The following is a 20,393-nucleotide window of genomic DNA, read 5'->3' on the forward strand; positions in this document are numbered from 1 at the left end:
TCGGTGTGAATAATGCCTCTGCAGCGTGGAGCTGCTCCTTCCCTGCAGTCGACACCTGCCCCTTCCTCGGCCTCCGACTTCAGCTAGAGACAGCATTTCAGGTCATCAGGACCCACATTGGTGCCCAAATTTCCCAAGGCCTCTTCAGGGTCACGTGACTTCTGGTTGCTGACTCAGGCCCCTCTCCTAATGGAGGGCATGGCTCTTTCCTCACTAGTAAGTGGGGACAGTGCCACTCACCTTGCTGAGTGTTATGGGACACGCGGTTCCAAGCTGGAGGGCTGGATATGCCCCTGGGCTCGGGTTTGGGGACTGTGTAAAAGTCAAAGCCTGACACCTCCTGAGTGGCACTTAGACCCACAGCGCACCACTCCGTCTTCGACCCTGTCCTGTCCCCTGAGCGGGAATGATGCCACTTGCCAGCTCCGTGTCCCCAGGCTCCGGTGAAGAGGCACAGAGCGCCTCAAGAACAACTCGTGAACAGGAGAAGACACAGCCCCAATGCATCTGTAAAAGGCATTTATTCTGAGAATCTAAAAATCTGGACAAAGAATATTGAACTTTTTAGAAAAAGCCTACACGGGATTTCGTGGTTTCTTCCTAATACATTAACAAATCTAATAAGAAGGAGAAAAGAAAAACTTTAAAACAGTATCTCTCCAGTTTGTCTGCAGTTATGTGATTTAAAATATTCCTGTTCTATTGAGGTAAAAGCTGCAAACTTTGGTAAAGTTAGAAAAATTAACAAATCATTCCAAAAAATACAAAACCGAAGGAGAAAAAAAAAAAAACATGAAACAAAAACACAACCAAACCCTAAGTTATAGCTTTCTTGGTACATATACAATAACTACAAAAAAAATTCATTTAAAAAAAGTACTTAAAAAAAAATAACCCAAAAAATTCCCTCTTATAATTCTCAGTTGGTGAGCTGACCATTCAATTGAAAGGATCCACAGAAATGAAATCACCCCCAAACACTCACCCGGTATCGGGAAGAACTGGCTAACCCCAGTTTCAGAACCTGGCTGGCGTTTTCAACAATTCAGTGCTAAAAGAGAGCCCCGTGTTTACAACAGAAGAAAGACCCCAAGGCACTTGAACATGGCTTTGAACATGTGCTTCCGCGGTGCTGCGGGTGGGCTGGCCCTTGGCCGCACGCCCGGCCCCGCGCAGGGCAGTCCAGCGGCCGCAGTGGTTCCCCCCTCCGTCACCTGGGCAGAGGGCTCTGCGTGCAGGGGTGCAACACGGAAGCGCACGGGGGGGGGGGGGGTGCATGGCTTCGGGACAGGAGTCCACACCGCCGGCCAGGACGGCCCCTCTTCTCGCCACCTTCCCGGCGGGCGATGGCGGGGCCAGGGACACCCCGGCCACTGGCTTGTAGGCGGCAGGATGCCGTCAGGGAGATGCGCCCAGGTTCCACTTCGGGGGGCCGAAGCCACACACCTTGAAGAGATTGTTCTAGGCGGCCGGGCGCCTTCTTGTTCGGCGGCGGGAACTCGTGGGAACTTGGCGCTGGGGACACAAGCAGCCTTCGCGCCAAGGCATTTTTCATTCCATCTTCAGAAAAGATTTTTTTGTTTGTTTTTTTGCTGATCAACTGCAGGCTTGGTATTTTTTTAAAAACCAAAATAAAAACACTGAGAAGTCCAACTTTCTCTTTCTTTGAGCCGTAATACAAACTCCTGAAAATTTATAGGTTAAAAAAAAAAAAAAAAACACAAAACAAAACCAGGAAGACAAGGCTTTTTAGGGAGTGGAGGAAAAACTACATGTTTAAGTTAAGCCCACTAAAAACCAAATAGGGGGCAGAGACCCCCAAGACACGTTTTTTTAAAAACTGCCGGCGAGAAGTGCTTGAGGATCACCGCCCGCTGCCGTAGCCGGGGAAGAGCTGGTTGAGGATGGCCTGCAGCGGCTGGTTCACCTGCATGGCATAACTCCGGCCCAGGTCGTAGCGGCAGGCCGGGCAGCTGAACACCTGAGCCCGGAAGGATCTGTCCAGGCAGTCCTGCAAGAGAGGGTAGAGTGAGAGGCAGTGTCCCCGCGGCCCCCCGTGTGGAGTGAGCAACAGTAACCGACTTCTCACAGGGTCCAGAGGCCCCTCCTGACCCTCGGTCTCACTTTCTGCCTCTAGGCTGGCCTCCCTGGGGCTCCTCAAAGACTCCAAGCTCACCCTGGCCTCCAGGCCGTGGCACTTGCAACTCGTGCCACCTGACAGTCCTGCCATTCATGCCTCGGCTCTAGTCACCTCCTCAGAGGACCCTTCCCCGATGACCCTGGAGCATCAGAAGATCTGAACCCTACTTGTCTTCAAACAGCACCCGCACCAACACAGAATACGTGTTCAATAAATATGCACCGATGAGAATGAAGGAAGGATGAAAGGAAGGCAGGATCTCTGGCCCTGAGCCAGACAATCCTCAACCAAGTGACAGCTGGAGAGGAACGCCAGGCAGGAACAGAGCTACAAGGTGGACGTGCCCTGGAGAGCCAGCTTCCCGCTCGGAGACACAGGGAGGACGCTGCCTGCCCGGCCGGACTGGGCACACAGGTGCACACACACCTGAAGGATGGGGTCAGGGAGCTGGGTGAAGGGGTAGAGGTCACCACGGGGACACGCCTGCTGAAGCCACCGCACGTCCACTTCTAGGCACAGGCTGTGGCTTCAGCTTCCATTTGTAAACACTCAATTCTTTTTTCAATAAAGCCTACAACCTTGATGCCAGAGACCCAGGGCAGTTCCTTCTGTCCAAAACAACTATGATTCAGCGTTGAAAAGTCAGGTTCTGGGCTGTGGCATTACCCACAACAGCCAGAGATGGAGACGCCGCAAGGTCCAACTGCATGCCGGAAGATTATCCAGCCTTAGAGAGAAAGGAGGAGGGGTGCCTGGGTGGCTCAGCCGCTTCACATCCGACTCTTGGTCTCAGCTCAGGTCTCTATCTCAGGGTTGTGAGTTCAAGCCCTGCCTTGGGCTCCACGCTGGGAATCGAGCCACTTAAAAAAAAGGGGGGGTGATATCCTGCCACCTGCCACCACGTGGATGGACCCTGAGGACACCAGGCTCAGGGAGAGAAGCCAGACCCAGAAGGACACGTCCTGCATGACCCCACCTCCCAGAGGAGGCCTGTCCACAGAGACAACAGGAGATGGTGGGAGCCAGGGGTGGGGCGGGGGGGGGGTCCATGCTTCCCAGGGACAGGGTCTCGTGTGGGGAGATGGAAGATTCTGGAGACGGGGGAGGGGGGCTACATGGTGGGGTGAGTGTGCTTCGTGCCCTGAGCTGTGCACTCTAAGTGGTTAAGATAGAAATTTTTATGTTGGGTCTATTTTACTACAATAAAATTATTTAATAGAAGAAGAAAATCAGCTGCTGGGACAAGCAGGCAAAGCGGTCTCCCTAGGACCACTCGGAGGCTGGGGTTCCTACAGTACCAGCGGCCAGCAGCCCCCGCGTCCACAGCACCCACACTGGCTCTGCCGAGAGGCTCGGTGTTGCACTCCCCACAGCCGACTCCATTTCTGCGGCCTGACCCGCCAAGTCCCACCGGCCCAGGCCACCATGGCACACAAGCTGGCAGGGAAGGTGTCGCTCCGTCCCTTGGCACCAAGGCGACAGAGGCTCAGAGGGCCTGCGTGGCTTTCCCAGGCCACACCACCGAAGGGACTAATGGGGCCACACGGCACAGCTCATGGACAGAAAAGTGAAGGGGGGACCCTCCACACTGCTTGGTGGTCCCTGAGTCCCTCCCCTGGTATGACAGCTGACACAGGAGCCTGGACCAAAATGGGCCCAAGGCAGGAAAGGGGGCCAGTGACTCAGAGAGCAAGAGTGGGCAGGAGGCCGGGACAGTCCCTTCCACAGCTGCCTGCCTGCACTGCCCATAAGTTCCTACCGACCCACTCGAACTACAAGACGCTACAAAAAAACAATAACAAAAACAAAACCATCCCCACATGCCAGTGCACCCAACCGAGCGACGCTGCCTCCAGGGCACTCGGGGTGGTGTCGGGGACCTCTGTGGCCATCACGACTGGGGGGTGCTCCTGGCACGGAGGGTATGGGGCCAGGGATGCTGCCCGGGACGCCCCCGCAGAGAACGGCCCACCCCAGCGTCAGCGCAGCTGCAGAGGAGACCCTGGCCACCCCACCTCCCCCCACACTGGCCCCCCGCCCCACATCTCTCTTCCAGTCCAGCCCTAAGACCAACCACCCTCCAGGCTCACCTCCCAGCCCTCGTTCCCTACAGGCCCCAGCTGGTCCGACCTGCCTGTCCAGGCTTCCACACAGGGCATTCTCCCTTCCCGAGATGCCACTTCTAGGAAGCCCTCCCTCCTGCTCCTCTAAGAGCCCAGCACCTCATACTCTCCATCCCAGTCCACATCATGCTCAGTCACCATCTGTTATAACCAGACCTTGGGCCAGAACTGTCACCCATCCTCTCCAGCCCTGGACCCCCAGCCCGAAAGGAGGCTGGGGGAGAACATTCCAGGGAAGGAACAACTAGACAACACTCCTGAGGCAGAGGACCAGCGTGGCTCAAGGTCACGAGGAGGTGCGCAGGGTGGCACAGGTACTGTTTTACTCTACAGCATGGAGGGGACACGCGAGTGTGAGGAGCACGGGAGGGGGTGATGGGAGCCCGCGATAAAGGCTAGAGGGCCACCTGGACGAGGACGAGCGGGCCCTGGGAGGCCTGGGACCCAGGAGCACACAGAAGCCAAGCCAGAGGGGGTGGCAGGTATAGGGCAACGGTGGTCACAATGTCCCTCTGAGCACCCTCCACCCGGGCCCCGCGGCCACCCTGCTCACCTTGCACACGTTATGCTGGCACACGGTCGTGATGGGGCGATACACCAGCTCCTGGCAGCAGATGCACTGGAACGCCTCCTCCACCTTACTCAGGAACTTCTGGAACTGGAGGAGAGCGAGTGAGCACGGTACAGACACCCCCTCCCCGACAGTGTCCGAATGGTGCCCCCCACCCAGGGCCCAGAGGCAGCTCTAAGACAAGAACATAGAAGCCCGGAGGCCAGGCCACGCCCAGGGTCACACCGAGTGGGACCAGGGACCAGCAGGACCATGAGAGCGGAGGCCCAGAGCACGCCCAGCCTGGAGGCAAAGGCGCGTTCCTCGGCAGCTCCTCAGGCGGGCATCTCAGCCCCTCAGTAAACTGGTGCCAAACTGGTCCTGGCTGCACGCTGCCTGGGCGTCAGGGCCCCTCGGAGGGTAAAACAGAAGTTGCCAACATAGAGTGTGGAGGCCAGTGGGGGAGACCAAAGAGGAGCCGGACAGGGACAGAACATCACGGCGGTCCTGGGGGAGGACAGCAGGGGACGGGGCGGGCAGAGCCCTGGAAGACCGGCGATCAGCACTCCATGGAGAAGGCAACCTGGAGGGCACGTGGCCGGCTGGGGCTCGGGCCCCCGGATGCCACATCTGAATTCCGGGACTCGTGCAGGACACCTCATGGGGTAAAGGGACTTTGCAGGTGGGATTCAGGACCCTGAGATGGGGCTATATCCTAAGTCACTCTGGTGGCTCACTTCATCACAAGGGCCCCTGTGTGAAGAGGACAGAGGGAGGTCTGACCCCCAGAGAAGGCCACGTGGCCACTGAGCCTGGGGCCAAGGATGTTGCCACCTCCTGAAACTGGAAAGCGTAGGGAACCTTTTTGTCCTGGAGCCTCTGGAAAGAACCAGCCCTGCCCATGCCTGTGCTTAGCCCCCAAATACCCACTTTGGGCTCCTGCCCTCCAGAATTTCACGTTGTTTTGAGCCACCAAGTCGGTGGTCATTTGTCACGGGTGCTGCAGGGGACTCGTGTGGGAGCACCGTGGGGGCAGGTACTCCAGGCTGAGGGAACCGCGAGGGCTGAGGCCCCGAGACCCGAGGACCAGGGCCAGGAGCGGACAACAGAGGCGACAGGCAGACTCCAAGGGTATGTATCGGACTCAGAGCCCGTTCCCGCCAGGTATGGCAGTGGCCAGAGGACCGAGCTGTTCACTTATGGTGACCCATCCCTGTCACTCATCTCACTCAGGGCAGGAAGACCGAAAATAGGCCTGCTTTGGCAGTTCCTCAGAAAGCTGAACACAGATGGACCTTAGGATCCAGCAGTCCCGTGCCTGGGATGGTACACGAGGGGGCAAGCTGGCACATTCACACCCCGTGCGCCCAGCAGCAAGGTCACAGCAGGCAGAGGGGCAAGCAAGCCAGTGTCCCTACAGGTGAATGGACACACCCAGTGTGGTCCGTTCACACGCTGGAATACGAACGATCCAGCCTTAGGAAGAAAGGGACCCTGACACCTGCTACCACATGGACAGGCCCCGAGGACACTGGGCTCAGGGAGGGGACCCAGACCCAGAAGGACGCCTCCTGCATGACCCCACTCCCAGGAGGTCCCCAGAGGAGGCCCATCCACAGAGACAGAGAGGAGGTGGGGGGAGCCAGGGCTGGGGCAGGGGGTGGGTGGGAGGTCAGTGCTTCCTGGGGACAGGTCTCCATGTGGGGAGACAGAAGGTTCTGGAGATGGTGGTGGGGGAGGGTGCACACCAGGGTGAGCATGCTCGGTGCCCTGAACTGTGCACCTAGAGATGGTTAAGGTGGTGAACTGTTTCTATTTTGCTGCACAAATGAAGATGAGAGGAGAGGTCGCCCAGGATGGGTGGGGTGGAGGTTGGCGGGGGGGCACTCACCGGCCCATCTTTGAGCGACTTGAGGATCTCGCTCCACAGCTTAGTGTTGCTCTCGTCCTCCTTGATGAGGCTGCTCTGCTGGGCCGTGAGGCTGTAGGGCTCCACTTTGCTTTTCTTAGGTGTCCCTCCTGGGGACCCAGCACCGCCCTTGCCACCTGCCGGGACGGAGCGGTGCGTAAGAGTGGGCGGGCGGCGAGCGCACACACATGGCTGCTGCTGCAGAGACACCCACCTCTGGACTTGCTCTTGCGCTTGCCCTTCCTGGGGGACGTGAAGCCCTCCTCTTCCTCCTCCCCCTCCTCCTCCTCGGCCTCTCTCTTGCTGTTCTCCTTCTCCTTCTCCTTTCTGGCCCGGGCCTCCAGGTAGCCTTCCGGATACTGCAAGAGGGTGGAGTTGGGCCGTGAAGAGCACAGAGGGGCCAGGGACCAGGGCCTGTGTCACCCGACGCCCTGCCCACCCTCCCCCCACACCCCTCACGTTGTTGACACTCCCTCCCCAGCCCCGAGGTAGCCTCAGGGTCTCGGGACTCCTGCTCCCGACAGCCTCTAGGGAGCCTCTGGCCAATCTCTAATTGCCAGACTTACCAGGAATAAACGGGTTGAGGGCGCAACATGCACCCTATAGGGCAGAGGCGAAGCAGTAAACATGGGAATGCACAGAAAGTGCTTAGCATCAGATCTAGCAAGTAAGAGGAGCTGATTATTATCCTCATTAATTCAGAGGTAGGCAAACCCTTCCCACCAGGGGCTGGCAGCAGTGTCTCCAGCTTCAGAGCTCCGCTGGAGCCCAAAGGCCGGCAGAGCCCAGAAGGGAATGAATGGGCGTGGCTGGGCCTCCAGAGAACTTCATGTCTTTAACATTGTATTTATTTGACAGAGAGAGAGAGGGAAAGGGAAGGAGAAAGAGAGAGAGAGAGAGAGAGGGAACACAAGCAGGGGGAGGGGCAAAGGCAAAGGAGAAGCAGGCTCCCCCTGAGCAGGGAGCTGGATGTGGGACTCGATCCTAGGACCCTGGATCACGCCCTGAGCTGAAGGCAGACACTTAACCGACTGAGCCACCCAGGCACCCCCGGAGTACAAGAAAGTGGCCCCAAGGACTTTGCTTGCCAACCTCATGTTGAGGAGTCTGGGGCTCCTCCAGGGTCTAGCAAGCATTACTAGGGTTATAACCCCAGCTCTAAGGCAACTCCAATCATGCGGGATTTCCCCATGTGTCACCTAGAAACCGTCAGGCTTCTTCAGCAACACAAGCGTGAAGTCACAAATACTCTCAGCAAACGCTGGTGCTCCCGTCCCTTGGCTATTTTTCTCCCCGGTTCCTTTGCTTCTGAAATTCTCCATGGTACAAACATCATGTTCAAAAGACAACTCTTTGTGACCCCCGGGGGGAGGCGCTATCTGATTCTCAGTAGCAATTAAGATTCCTTAAATAGTCCCACACTGAGTTATCAGCTGTAAAGAGACTCGCCATAATGAACAGAAACACCATAATTATGGTGCAGAAAAGGCGCGCCGCGCACCGGGTAAACCCTGGGTGATGGGATCAGGAGATGGGAGACCCAGCTGCTGTGAGGAGGTGAGTGAGGGCTCGGAGGGAGCATTCCTCCCCACATCCCACCGGTTTTGTGGGTTTGCATGCTTGGAGGAGGCGTGGAGCCTAGCAAAAAGGAAGAACCCGGATTCCACACAGATTCTGCATGAACTCCTCCCTGAGCACAACTCTCACAAGGAAGTCTGGCCCTCCACCCTCAAACTACGAATGCAAAGACACAACCACTACCTGCCTACCTGCCCCCTGCCCCAAGATCTACTGGCTAAAGAACCCAAATGATACAGCCAGCGAGGTGCCAGCAGCTTGGTGCCTGCAAATCATTAAGTAAACAGAAAGCTGAGAGGGCTTCCGGCCGAAAGGCAGGCTCCAGCCGGCCAGGCACTCGCTGCGCAAAGCTCCCTGTGGCCGGCTCTGCCACGATCCCCACTGACCAGCCAGGAAGACAAGACTCAAAGCTGGGCAGCTCCGGGGCTGGGCTGGGCAGCATTAGGCACCATACAGGCCCAAGGAGTCCAGAGCTGAGCTCCAGGGCGGCAAGCGGCAGGCCGAGCCTGGACGTACCTGCATGGTCAGCCCCAGCTTCTTGATCCGGTCCTTCCCTTCCTTGGTCCAGGGGCCAGGTTCCGTGTCGTCCCTCCGCAGGAGGTAGCGCCACACCAGGAAACCCGATTTCCCCTTCTCTGGCCAGTACCTCACGACCTGTGGGGAGGTGTGAGCAAGGTCAGCAACGTCCAGGGCTGGAGGGGGCCTGGCAGGTGCAGGGAGGGCCACTCACCTTGTAGATGCCGTCGTATCGGTTGCCTTCGGCCGGGGCGTATTTGCTATGCTTGCGACCCTTCACGTTCCTCACCACCCGCACGGGCTTCCCGGATCGCCAGTCTTTGGCCTCGGCCCCCTTGCGGTCGTTGATGGGGGCGCTGCAGTTCAGAGCCAGCGCCCTGGGGGCAGAAGCGGGGCCCCACGAGGGGTGGGTTAGATAATGTCCCCCCACCAGAGGAGATGGTCATACGCTCACCCCTAGAACCTGCAACTGTGACCTTCTTTGAAATGAGGGTGACGACAGATGGAGTCAAGTTCAGAGGCCATCAAAAAGGACCAGCGTGGCCCCCAAAACAGTAACGGGTGTCCTCATAAGGAAAGGGTGGTGCGGGCAGGGGCATGGGAGGGGCAGCACATGAAGGAGGCAAAGGCTGAAGGGATGTATCCACAAGCCGGTAGCCCCCAGAAGCTGGGAGAAGGGGGGAGGCGGGGAAGATCTAACCCCAGAGGTTTCAGAGGGAGCACGGCCTTGCCCACCCCTCGACTTCAGAGTCTGGGCCCCAGAATCACGCAAGAATAAATTCCTGTGGTTTTAAACCACCCATCTGTGTGGTTTTTTGTTCCCAGGGCCAAGGGGACAGTAAGACACTGGGTGGGGGCACGTGAACCCTGGCAGGGCAGTCCCACCGAGGGGCATGGAGGCCCGGGACAAGACCGGGGCTGGGGCTCAGCACGGACGCAGTGGCAGTGTCTTTGTCACCGGGAAGGAGAGAAGAGCTGCGGACACGTGGCAGTTCGCCATGTGCAGCCAGCACTTCCTCCAGGACGACTGCGGAGGCGTGTGCCCCCGTCATCCGTGCCGTGAGCTCGGGGCAGGCCTCACACCTGCCAGCCTTTCCCGACCACCGGCTTTTAACAGCTACCGAAATTAAAATACTCCACTAGACCAACACGCTAATGCAAGCTTCCCTCCCTCCTTTTATTTGGTATTTGGCTACTCTCATTTTGCCATTTTAGATAATGGTATAATAAATATCGCTACGTTATCAAATTTTCACATCCTCGTGGCTCAAACACATTTTCGAAGTTGATTTATAGGGTCACAGGTGAGGATGTTTTCAAGGCTCTTCACGCACACAGGTCAAGAGCTTTCTGGGAAGGTGGCAACCATCTGTATTTCCACCAACAGTGGAACACTAGTCTGTGTCTTGGCATTTCTCAACATCTTAGAATTCGGGGCCGATTTTACAGGGGAAATAAATAGTATCTAACCATTGCTTCTATTTGGGTTTCTTCTGTTACCAGAGTGGAACAAGTTTTCACGGTCACTGGAGATCTGCATTGCTCTTATGAAGGAGCTGTATGTCCTTTGCTTTTCTCTATTAATTTTTCTCATTGATTAGCAGAGCTCTTTACGTATAAGACCATAACTGTCATAGGTCATGTTTGTAGTCGACTCCTCTCCTAAATACTTATCTGTCTTTTCATTTTATGTACAGGATCTATTGATGTAACTTATAATACTTAAGTTATCAATTCTCTATCTTTTCCTTTGGCTTTATAATGCTTTTTTATGCCTACAAGGTCCTTCCCCATCCTGCAGTCCGGGGTCAGCCATCTCTGGCCCACTGCCTGGTTTTGCAAATAAAGTTTTACTGGAACACAGCCATGCTTGTTCCTCGACATGGGCTCTGTGGCTGCTTTTGTGCCATTATGGCAGAGTCGAGTGATTACAACAAAGGCCGTGCGGCCCAGAAAGCCAAAAATACTTATTATCTGGCCTTTTAGGAAAAAAAGTTTGCTTTAACAAGTCTGAGTGACTTCCAAGTGTTTAGCAAACAGAAGGGGAAAAACGGATGTTCATCATCTCTACATTCCATCACACTCTCAGTGGGAATCTAACTTCCTGGACATGACACCCCAAAAGAGAACCAACCCGCTCCTCCCCTGTGTAGCTGCCAGAGGACGAGGCAGGAGCAGCCGTTGATGAAATGAGAAAACCTCTTTTTTTGCAAACCTGTTGGTGTTGGTGAGCTTCTGATCACAAGACTGTTCTGCAGTCCGTTTGTTGCCAGAAAGGTCCCGACCACCGCTGCCCGTGTACGTGAAAGAGTTCCCGTGGTCCTGAAAGAGAGAGATGGGCGGGCTGAGCTCTCCACACACAGGAAAGGAGACACTCCACTGAAAACAACCCCACACACCCCTGTCAGGATGTCAGCTGTTAAAGAAACAAAAGGACAGGTCCTGACAGGGACGTGGAGAACTTGGGCTGCCATGTGCTGTCAGAGGGATGCAAACTGGCACAGCCGCTAAGGACAATGGCGTGAAGGTTCCTCAAAAATTAAGAATTACCATACGGTCCAGCAGTCCCATTTCTGGGTCTGTACACAAAGGAATTGAAAACAGGGTCTTGAAGAGCTGTGTGCACACCCACGTATGCAGCAGCATTATTCACAACAGCTAAACACGGAAACCACCTCACCATCCATTGATGGATGAAGGATAAACACAGTCCGGTCCATCCACATGTGGGAATACGAATGACCCAGCCTCAGGAAGGAAGGCACCCCGACACCTGCCCCCATGTGGACGGACCCCAAGGACACCAGGCTCAGGGAGGGGACCCAGACCCAGGAGGACACCTCCCGCAGGACCCTACTCCCAGGAGTCCCCAGAGGAGGCCCATCCACAGAGACAGACGAGATGGTGGGAGCCAGGGGTGGGGAGGGGGGCGGGGGGTAAGTGCTTCCTGGGGATGGGGTCTCCGTGTGGGAGATGGAAGGTTCTGGAGACAGTGGTGGGGGTGGGTGCGCAACGGGATGATGTGCTTCGTGCCCTGAGCTGTGCACTTAGAGATGGTTAAGATGGTGAATTTTATGTGTGTTTACCACAATTTTTTAAAAATCTGGATCAGCTCCACCCACACTCACCACATCATCCTCATATCCCCCAGCCAGGACCAGGGAGTAAGCCCCATCGTTGCTCCGGCCGTGGATGCCCGCCACGTGAGGTCGATGGACCCCTGACTCACTGACCTATGAGAAACACCAAGAAAAATGGCACCTTTGGGACTGGCTGCCACACAGCAGCTCAACCGTACCCTCCTCGCTCCCACTTTCAAAGCCAGTGCCCTGACTTCTTGCATCACACCTGTTATAAAAGCCTCTCCCCCAAACACCCCAAGTCTGAGCCACACCCTGGAAGGAGCTGGCCTGAAGTCCACCCTGCCTCCTGCCCTCAGGGTGGTCCTCGCCCAGGACCTGTCGGCCCAGCCCCACAGCCCAAGAAGCCTGAGGGTACCTGGACTCTGAACCTCCACATGGTGCCCACAGGAATCCCCGGGATGGGTCCGTAGTGGTTGGACGGGACGATGGTGCATTCCTTGGTACGCCCCACACACGCCATGCCCTGTCCGTGCCGGAAACAGAGGGAAGAGCAGCGTGAGCATCTGTGGGGCAAGGAGGGAGGCAGGGGCGCGGGGCGTGGGGCCACCTCACCTTGCCCCAGTCCCGCTGCGAGGAGGACGTGGCTGATGCCATCTTCGCCTTCTTCTTACTCTCCTTCAGCTTCTCCCCGGCCAGCACCACCTCACTGGCATCATTCCGACACTCGGGGCAATACCTGTAACGGTAGGGACATCACCTCCTGCCCACACCCACCCCCTCCCTGGGGCCCCATGCTGCAGACACGCCAGCTCCTCGGGCTCCCTGCCATCCCACGCAGTCCAGGGAAGGGGGAGCACTCCAGTGCAAATTCATTAACATTAAGCAAGAAGTCCAGGCCCCCGATGGCACGGGCTACATCCAAAGTGCTTGGCAGCCGCGTGGGCCCAACAGGCAGCACAGAGCTAGAACATTCTACCCGACGGCAGACTAGACCCCGTCCTCCCCCACAGGAATTTCACGATGCCTCCCCATGATGATGAGGATAAATCCAGCTGGGATGCAGGACACATGGGGAAATTCGACAGGTGCCTTCTCATCACCCAGGCCGAAGCCCATCCACTCACCACTCGTCCTCCTTGGGAATGCTGCTAAGGGGCGGGCGCAGACAGTATATGTGGAAGGCCATGTCACACTCGTCACACATGAGCTGCTTGTCAGGGTCCTGCTTGCCCCCGCACAGGTGACAGGCACACACCCGGCAGGTCTTGCTCTCATCGTCCTTGCAATGCTTGCAGGAGGGCCCGCTCTTCCCTGGACATGGGAGGCTGGGCTCAGCTCAGGCAGGGCCAGCCAAGAGGAGCTGGGGCGGGAGCCCCCACCCCACACCCGACGTGGGGGCCACAGAAGGGCAGGATCAGAACTCACTCCGCATCGGGTTTTCAATGACAGGGCTTCCCTCGCCCGGGTGCTCGATCTTGAACACCTCGTCCACAAAGATGATCCGACAGTCATTGAGAGAATCACCCCTGCGAGACAGAAGGCGTTAGAACATTCTGGCGGGCCAACCTGCCAAGGCTCATCAGCAGGGACTGTACCACCTCACACATTCTCAGAGCACATGAACACCTCTGGTTCTAGCTCCATCAGGGCCTCACGCATTCACTGAGCTCTCCTCCTTGCCAGTTCAAGTCCTACTGAATCAGAAGATGAAGGCCAGGGGATCCCTGAGTGGCTCAGTGGTTTGGCGCCGCCTTTGGCCCGGGGCCTGACCCTGGAGTCCCTGGATCAAGTCCCCCATGTCGCTCCCTGCATGGAGCCTGCTTCTCCCTTTACCTGTGTCTCTGCCTCTCTCATGAATAAATGAATAAAATCTTTAAAAAAAAAAAAAAAAAGGGATCCCTGGGTGGCGCAGCGGTTTGGCGCCTGCCTTTGGCCCAGGGCGCGATCCTGGAGACTCAGGATCGAGTCCCACGTCGGGCTCCTGGTGCATGGAGCCTGCTTCTCTCTCTGCCTGTGTCTCTGCCTCTCTTTCTCTCTGTGACTTAAATAATAAATAAAATATTTAAAAAAAAAAAAAAAAAAGATGAAGTCCAATCTATAAACCATGGTTTCACTACGTGATGCATCTGAGAGAATAATTTCTAACCTTTCAGCAGGCAACACAGATTAAACCGGGCCCAACATACGAAACCTAAAGGTGAGGTCTGATCCGTCTCCCTGTATCAAAATGCAAAAACTCTGGGCAGTCCTGGTGGCCCAGCGGTTTAGCGCTGCCTTTGGCCCAGGGCGTGATCCTGGAGACCTGGGATCGAGTCCCACGTTGGGCTCCCTGCATGGAGCCTGCTTCTCCCTCTGCCTATGTCTCTGCCTCTCTCTCTCTCTTTCTCTGTACTTCTCATGAATAAATAAAATATTTTTTAAAAAATGCAAAAACTCCTCCAGCTCCAAGGGAAAGTGAGCCCCAGGGATCAATCTAACATCACTATCAACAGTGCCCAATGGCAAGGCAATGGGGCCCCCAACATGTGCCACCTGTGTGATTCTGCATTTTCCAACAGCCATACTGATCAAGTGAAAACAGACAGAATCAGTGATGGGTTTTATGTGACCTGATGTACACAAAATAGGATTTCAATGTGTGAGGACCAGGACAGAACACTGAACGCGCTACTTCACATTCCTTCCCAGCACCAAGTCCTTGACCTCCGGGCATGTGTTTTACACTCCCGGCTCGTCTTGGTCTGTCCTGGCCACATTTCCAATGCTCCCCAGTACAAGTGGCCACAGCTGTGGACCTGCACCCCGCAGGCGCAGAGGATCCCACTGGCTCACAGGAAACCTGGGGATGGAGGCGCAGAGAGAGTGGTGCCATGAGGTGCAGAAGGCAAACGCCAGGCTGCGGAGACCCTGAGGGACACACAACTAGGCTCCCTGGTAAGGAAAGGGGGAAGGAGGAAAGGACAGGAGACCGAAGATAAAAGGCACTTAAACAATACAGATAGGGACGCCTGAGTGGCTCAGTGGTTGAGCGTCTGCCTTGGGCTCAGGGCGTGATCCTGGGGTCCTGGGATCGAGTCCCACATCGGGCTCCCTGCAAGGAGCCTGCTTCTCCTTCTGCCTAGGTCTCTCTCATGAATAAATAAATGAGATCTTAAAAAAAAAAAAAGAAAAGAAAAAACACAGATCGGCCTGTCTGAAGTCCGTGTACATCCCAACCAAACAAATGGTTAAGAACAAAAAGTGAGGTAACTGGAAGACGAACCAATGACTGAACATGTTATTAAGGAATTATGACTGAGGCACCCTGCTGGCTCAGGCAGTGGAGCGTGTGACTCTTGATCTTGGGGTCATGGGTTCCCTACACTGGGCATACAAAGGACTTAAAACGAATACATAAATTAAAAAATAAAAAATAAAAAAAAATAACAAATCTTTGTGGGACGATCTCATCATCCTGTTTAAGAAGAGTCACTTTATTTTATTTTTAAGATTTATTTACTCATGAGAGAGGCGGAGACACAGGCAGGGAGAAGCAGGCTCCCTGCGGGTAGCCGGATGTGGGACTTGATCCCTGGACTCCAGGATCATGCCCTGAGCCAAAGGCAGACACTTACCTGCTGAGTCACCCAGAGATCCCAAGAAGAATCACTTTAAAGAAATGAATCGTGGGGCGCCTGGGTGGCTCAGTCAGTGAAGCATCTGCCTTCGGCTCAGGTCATGATCCAAGGAAAGGAAAGGAAAAGAAAGGAGAAAGGAAAGGAAAAGAATATGAAAGGAAAGGAAAGGAAAGGAAAGGAAAGGAAAGGAAAGGAAAGGAAAGGAAAGGAAAGGAAAAGAATAGAATTGTAAAATACGTATGGATGAAATGAATCAACGCTTGAGAGTCACGTCTACGACGGTGGTGGCAGCACTCTCCAGTGAGGGAAAATCAACAGAATTCATTGCTAACAGACACCCCCTTACAGGATGAGGAAGCTCTTTGAACCGGTAGGAAGTGATACGGAAAGGAAATTTAGAAGAAAAACAGAAAGAGGGTGGAGGGTTGGGGTGACTGGGTAATGGGCACTGAGGGGGGCACTTGACGGGATGAGCACTGGGTGATATGCTACATGCTGGCAAATTGAGCTCCAATAAAAAAATAATAAACAAACAAATAAATAACAGAAAGAGCAGAAATGTGGGCACATACAACAGATTATTTCAGTCCTCAGCTGTGACTTCGAGAACTCACAAGGAAGATAAGGATCCTAACCCCGTCTGCTACTCAGTAAGAACAAAGGGACGTAGGTGAAGACAGGTTTCTGGCTAACGTGACAACTACTAGGTCACGTGTTTGCAGTAAAATCCAAAGAAACCACTTAGAAAAATATACACAGCAACATATTCAAAAGACCATACACAGGGCAGCCCGGGTGGCTCAGCGGTTTAGCACCGCCTTCAGCCCAGGGCATGGTCCTGGAGACCCGGGATCGAGTCCTGCCTTGGGATCCCTGCATGGAGCCTGCTTCTCCCTCTCTGGGTCTCTCATGAATAAATAAATAAAATCTTAAAAAAAAAAAAAAAAAAAAAAAAAAGACCATACAAAGCTGGACAGAATCTGAAGTCATGTTTAGGTAAACCCACAAGAAAGACAGAAGAAGAGAAATGGAGGCAACGAACAGAAAGCAAACGACAAGCTGGCCGACCTAAGTCCTAACGTACCGACGGTTATCTCATGTGAATGGCCTGCCTGCGCCAATCGAAAGGCAAGATGACAGAGCAGATTAAAAAAACCACCCAGTTATATGCCGGTCATAAAAAACTTCTTTTTAGTTCAACTACAGAGGTTGACAGTAAAAGGAAAGAATACAGCCAGCAAACATTAACCTGAAAAAGCAAAGCAGGTGTGTCTGTGCACGCAGGGACGCCGGGAAGAGCGCACTTCAGAGCCAAGGAAACCAGCAGACGCACAGAGGGAAATCACAGCACGAGGTAACAAGGGTCTCTCCACCCAGGAGGCCTACTAAGTGCCCTCCGCATGTGCTTATTGGTCAATCACATCCCCTCTGCGAGGCTGAGAGAGGCAGACAGGCCCAGGGTGGAGGTGGGCCCTCCAACACCCCTCAGCACCTGACGGGGAACCAGACAGACAATCAGCAAGAATCTGGAGAGAGCACCACCAGCCCGCGGGCTCTGGCAGACAGACATAGGACATTCTGCCCAACGACAGAATATTCTGGTTTTTCCTCAAGCTACCACGGAACAGTCACCAATGTAGACCCCATCAGGGGCCGTGCAAGAAACTTCAACAAATCGGGAAGAACGGAAATCAGAGAGTATGTTCTTTCACCATAATGCAGTCAAACCAGAAATCAGTAACAGAAGGACAACGCAGAAGTCTCTAAACACTCGGGAATTAAACACAATATTTCCAAAGGAGCCAGGAGCCAGAGAGGAAGTCTCAAAGGATGTTTAAAAAAAAAAAAAATAGAATGGTGAAGAAAAGAAAAATCCAACACAGTAAATTTTTACAGGGAGAGCTGTGAAGGCAGAGCTGAGGAAGAACTTTATAGCAGCGAGTATACTGCTATAGTCCCTGAGCCCTGGGACCTTGTCCCTAAACGTCTGCATCCATCTCCATCCTGGTGGCCCTGGCTCCCACGCTGACCCCGCAGGCTGTTCCCCTCTCAGCTGCCAGATTAATTTTAGGGCAAAGCGTGTGGCTCCTGCACCCAAACGCTCCAGTGGCTGCCAGCAAGAGAACGAACACCAGTTCCGAACCTTTCATGCCACTTGGAGGCTCCCACAGTCTTGATTCCTTCTACCTTCTGTCCTCACTCCACACCACTGGCTTCCTCACCGAGGCCACAAATGCACGAGGTATGGCCCTGCCCCAGGACCTCTGCACTTGTGCCCGTGCTTAAGACACTGTTGCCCCAGTATCTGTGTATATACAGACGATACACGTAATGGAATATTATTTAACCACAAAAAAGAAAATCCCAGCACCTGCCACCACATGGACGGACCCCGAGGACACTGGTCTCAGGGAGGGGCCCCAGACCCAGAAGGATACCTCCCACAGGACCCCCCTCCCAGGAGGTCCCCAGAGGAAGCCCATCCACAGAGACAGAGAGGAGGTGGTGGGAGCCAGGGGTGGGGCAGGGGGGTCAGTGCTGGGGACGGGGTCTCCGTGTGGGGAGATGGAAGGTTCTGGAGAACTGTGGTGGGGGTGGGTACGCGGCAGGGCTTTGTGACCTGAGCTGCATGCACACTTAGAGATGCTTACGAGGGTAAGTTTCCTGTTATATGTATCTTCTCTCTCTGTCTCTCTCTCTCTTACACACACACACACACACACACACACACACACACACACACGAAAAGCAGAACAGGGCTTAGCAAACACCTTCTGCAAAGACCCAATCTTTCTGGCTTTGTGAGCACAGCCTTTCTCTCAACTAATCAACTCTGCCCTTGGAACACCAAAGCAACCACAGATAAAGAGATGGACATGGCTGTGTGTCAATAAAACTTTATTTGCCAAAACAGGCAGAGGGCCGGATCCGGCCTGTGGACTGCAGTTTGCTGCTCCCTGATGTGGAGAACATCCCTACGTGTGCTTTAGTTTCTGCATACGATGCTTGCTTACATGCAGGATGTCCCTAGAAAGTGACGAGAGAGGTCTCCAGAAACAACTGCATCCCTTGGATACAGAAAAAGGAAGAACAGTCCTTCAGAACTTTCTGGATTTTGACGGATTTGAGATTATGACCTATTTGCCAAACTCAAAACAACACAAGAAAAAATGCATCTTGAAACCACCACCGTTCAGAGACAGTCCCCCAGGCGGGGCCATGAGAGACCGAGGGCCTCACCCTCCAGAGCCCTGGCCGGACAGCCCCAGGGCTGACATGTCACTCACCCGATCCGGACGTTGGCGTACAGCTCCCGCGCCGTCCGGGTCTCGCGCTTCCGTAGTATCTCTGCATCATACCAGAAGCCACGCTCCTTGGGATTGTCGGGGTTATAGTTGAGCATGACCACCTGGCCCACCTCCAGCTCCTGCCACTTGAGAATGTTTCGGGCACGAGCCCGGACATCACGGGAACTCATCTGGACCACTCCGTTCTCCGGGTAGCTGGGAGGAAAACCCCAACCTTGTTAGATCCTCGGGTAAACCCCGACTTCAGCCCCTTGATGGGAGATGGAAGTCAAGGCAGGAAAGGCTGCACCAAGATGGGTTTGGGTGACTTGGAGCACAGTGGCACGTGAAGTCGCCTCCCTGATGAGCTCATTTCCCAGTACGGAAAAAACTCAGGCACAGAGACACATTCCAATCACAGAAGGTGTTGTGGGTTGAACTGTGTCCCCCAAAAAGACAGGCGGGGAGTCCTAATCCCTGGTACCTGGCAACGGGACGTCACGTGGAAATAGGGTCTCTGCGGATGAATAGGGTCTGCGGATGTCATGAAGCTCTGATAGGTCACACGGTGGGGGTGGGGGGACCCTAAATCCAATGACTGGTGTCCTTAGAAGAGGAAGGAAGGTGATGGACGGAGACAGACACCTGAAGACACAGCCGAAGAGTGGAGGGGCGCGGCCAAGGACTGCCAGCCACCACCAGAAGCCATGAGGGGCAAAGAAGGATCCTTCCCGAGAGCCTCCAGAGGGAGGGCCGCCCTGCCAACACCTTGATTTTTTGATTCTGGACCCCTGGCCTCCAGAATAGTAGGAGAATAGACTTCTGTTGTTATAAGCCACTCAGTCTGAGGTCCTGTTTTGGCAGCCCTAAGGAACAAGTACCGAGAACATCTGTGGAGGGAAACACTGCACTACTTCCACCTGTCTGCACAGAACGGATTTACCTTGCTTTGCTTGTGTAAGTAATAATGTACTAAATAGGGATCCCTGGGTGGCGCAGCGGTTTGGCGCCTGCTTTTGGCCCAGGGCGTGATCCTGGAGACTCGGGATCGAATCCCACATCGGGCTCCCGGTGCTTGGAGCCTGCTTCTCCCTCTGCCTGTGTCTCTGCCTCTCTCTCGCTCTCTCCGTGTGACTATCGTGAATAAATACATTTAAAAAATAATAATAATTATAATGTACTAGATATTAGGATACAATAGGAATTCATTCTTCTCAAAATGCAGGAACCTTCTAGCAGTCTCAAAAAAGGCATAAAATAATTGGACGGAAACATTCCATCAGCAACAAAGTTAAGCCCCCACTGAGAGGGCTTGGATTCCCACTACCCGTGCTGCCAAGCACGCTGTTTCCCCAGTAAATCACCAAGAACCACGGTTGCCCTGTAAAGGTCAGTGAGTATTTTCAGCCAGGGGAAGCTGGAAGGTCTCTAAATATTCAACTCTAGCACCAAGAAAATAGCCACAGGCCAAACTTCAATGAATGGGCGTTGATGTGCTTTGATAAAGCTTTCTTTACCAATCCAGGTGGTGGGATCTGGCCCTAAGGCCGCAGTTTGCAACCCCAACCAGGAGGCTGGGAGCCCTGCAGA

The 20,393-nt window shown here is 54.5% G+C and overlaps 1 protein-coding gene across 4 annotated transcripts in view; it reads right to left on the reverse strand.

Moving 5' to 3' along the window:
• Nucleotides 1-502: 502 nt before the first annotated feature.
• The window catches only part of UHRF1 (ubiquitin like with PHD and ring finger domains 1), a 32,057-nt gene continuing 12,166 nt past the window's right edge, over nucleotides 503-20,393 (reverse strand). For all 4 annotated transcript variants that reach the window (XM_025457054.3, XM_025457053.3, XM_025457055.3 and 1 more), the window contains 13 exons: nucleotides 18,804-19,019; nucleotides 13,325-13,425; nucleotides 13,024-13,210; nucleotides 12,512-12,635; nucleotides 12,315-12,422; nucleotides 11,945-12,049; nucleotides 11,032-11,138; nucleotides 9,031-9,193; nucleotides 8,817-8,954; nucleotides 6,937-7,081; nucleotides 6,705-6,859; nucleotides 4,817-4,921; nucleotides 503-2,011 (listed from right to left, as the gene is read on the reverse strand). In XM_025457054.3, the coding sequence (XP_025312839.1) occupies nucleotides 1,865-2,011; nucleotides 4,817-4,921; nucleotides 6,705-6,859; nucleotides 6,937-7,081; nucleotides 8,817-8,954; nucleotides 9,031-9,193; nucleotides 11,032-11,138; nucleotides 11,945-12,049; nucleotides 12,315-12,422; nucleotides 12,512-12,635; nucleotides 13,024-13,210; nucleotides 13,325-13,425; nucleotides 18,804-19,019 (1,801 nt within the window). In that variant the 3' untranslated portion in view covers nucleotides 503-1,864. The remainder of the gene's footprint in view (nucleotides 2,012-4,816; nucleotides 4,922-6,704; nucleotides 6,860-6,936; nucleotides 7,082-8,816; nucleotides 8,955-9,030; nucleotides 9,194-11,031; nucleotides 11,139-11,944; nucleotides 12,050-12,314; nucleotides 12,423-12,511; nucleotides 12,636-13,023; nucleotides 13,211-13,324; nucleotides 13,426-18,803; nucleotides 19,020-20,393) is intronic.

Source organism: Canis lupus, chromosome 20 (genome assembly GCF_003254725.2).
Source record: "Canis lupus dingo isolate Sandy chromosome 20, ASM325472v2, whole genome shotgun sequence".
NCBI classification, from domain to species: Eukaryota; Metazoa; Chordata; class Mammalia; order Carnivora; family Canidae; genus Canis; species Canis lupus.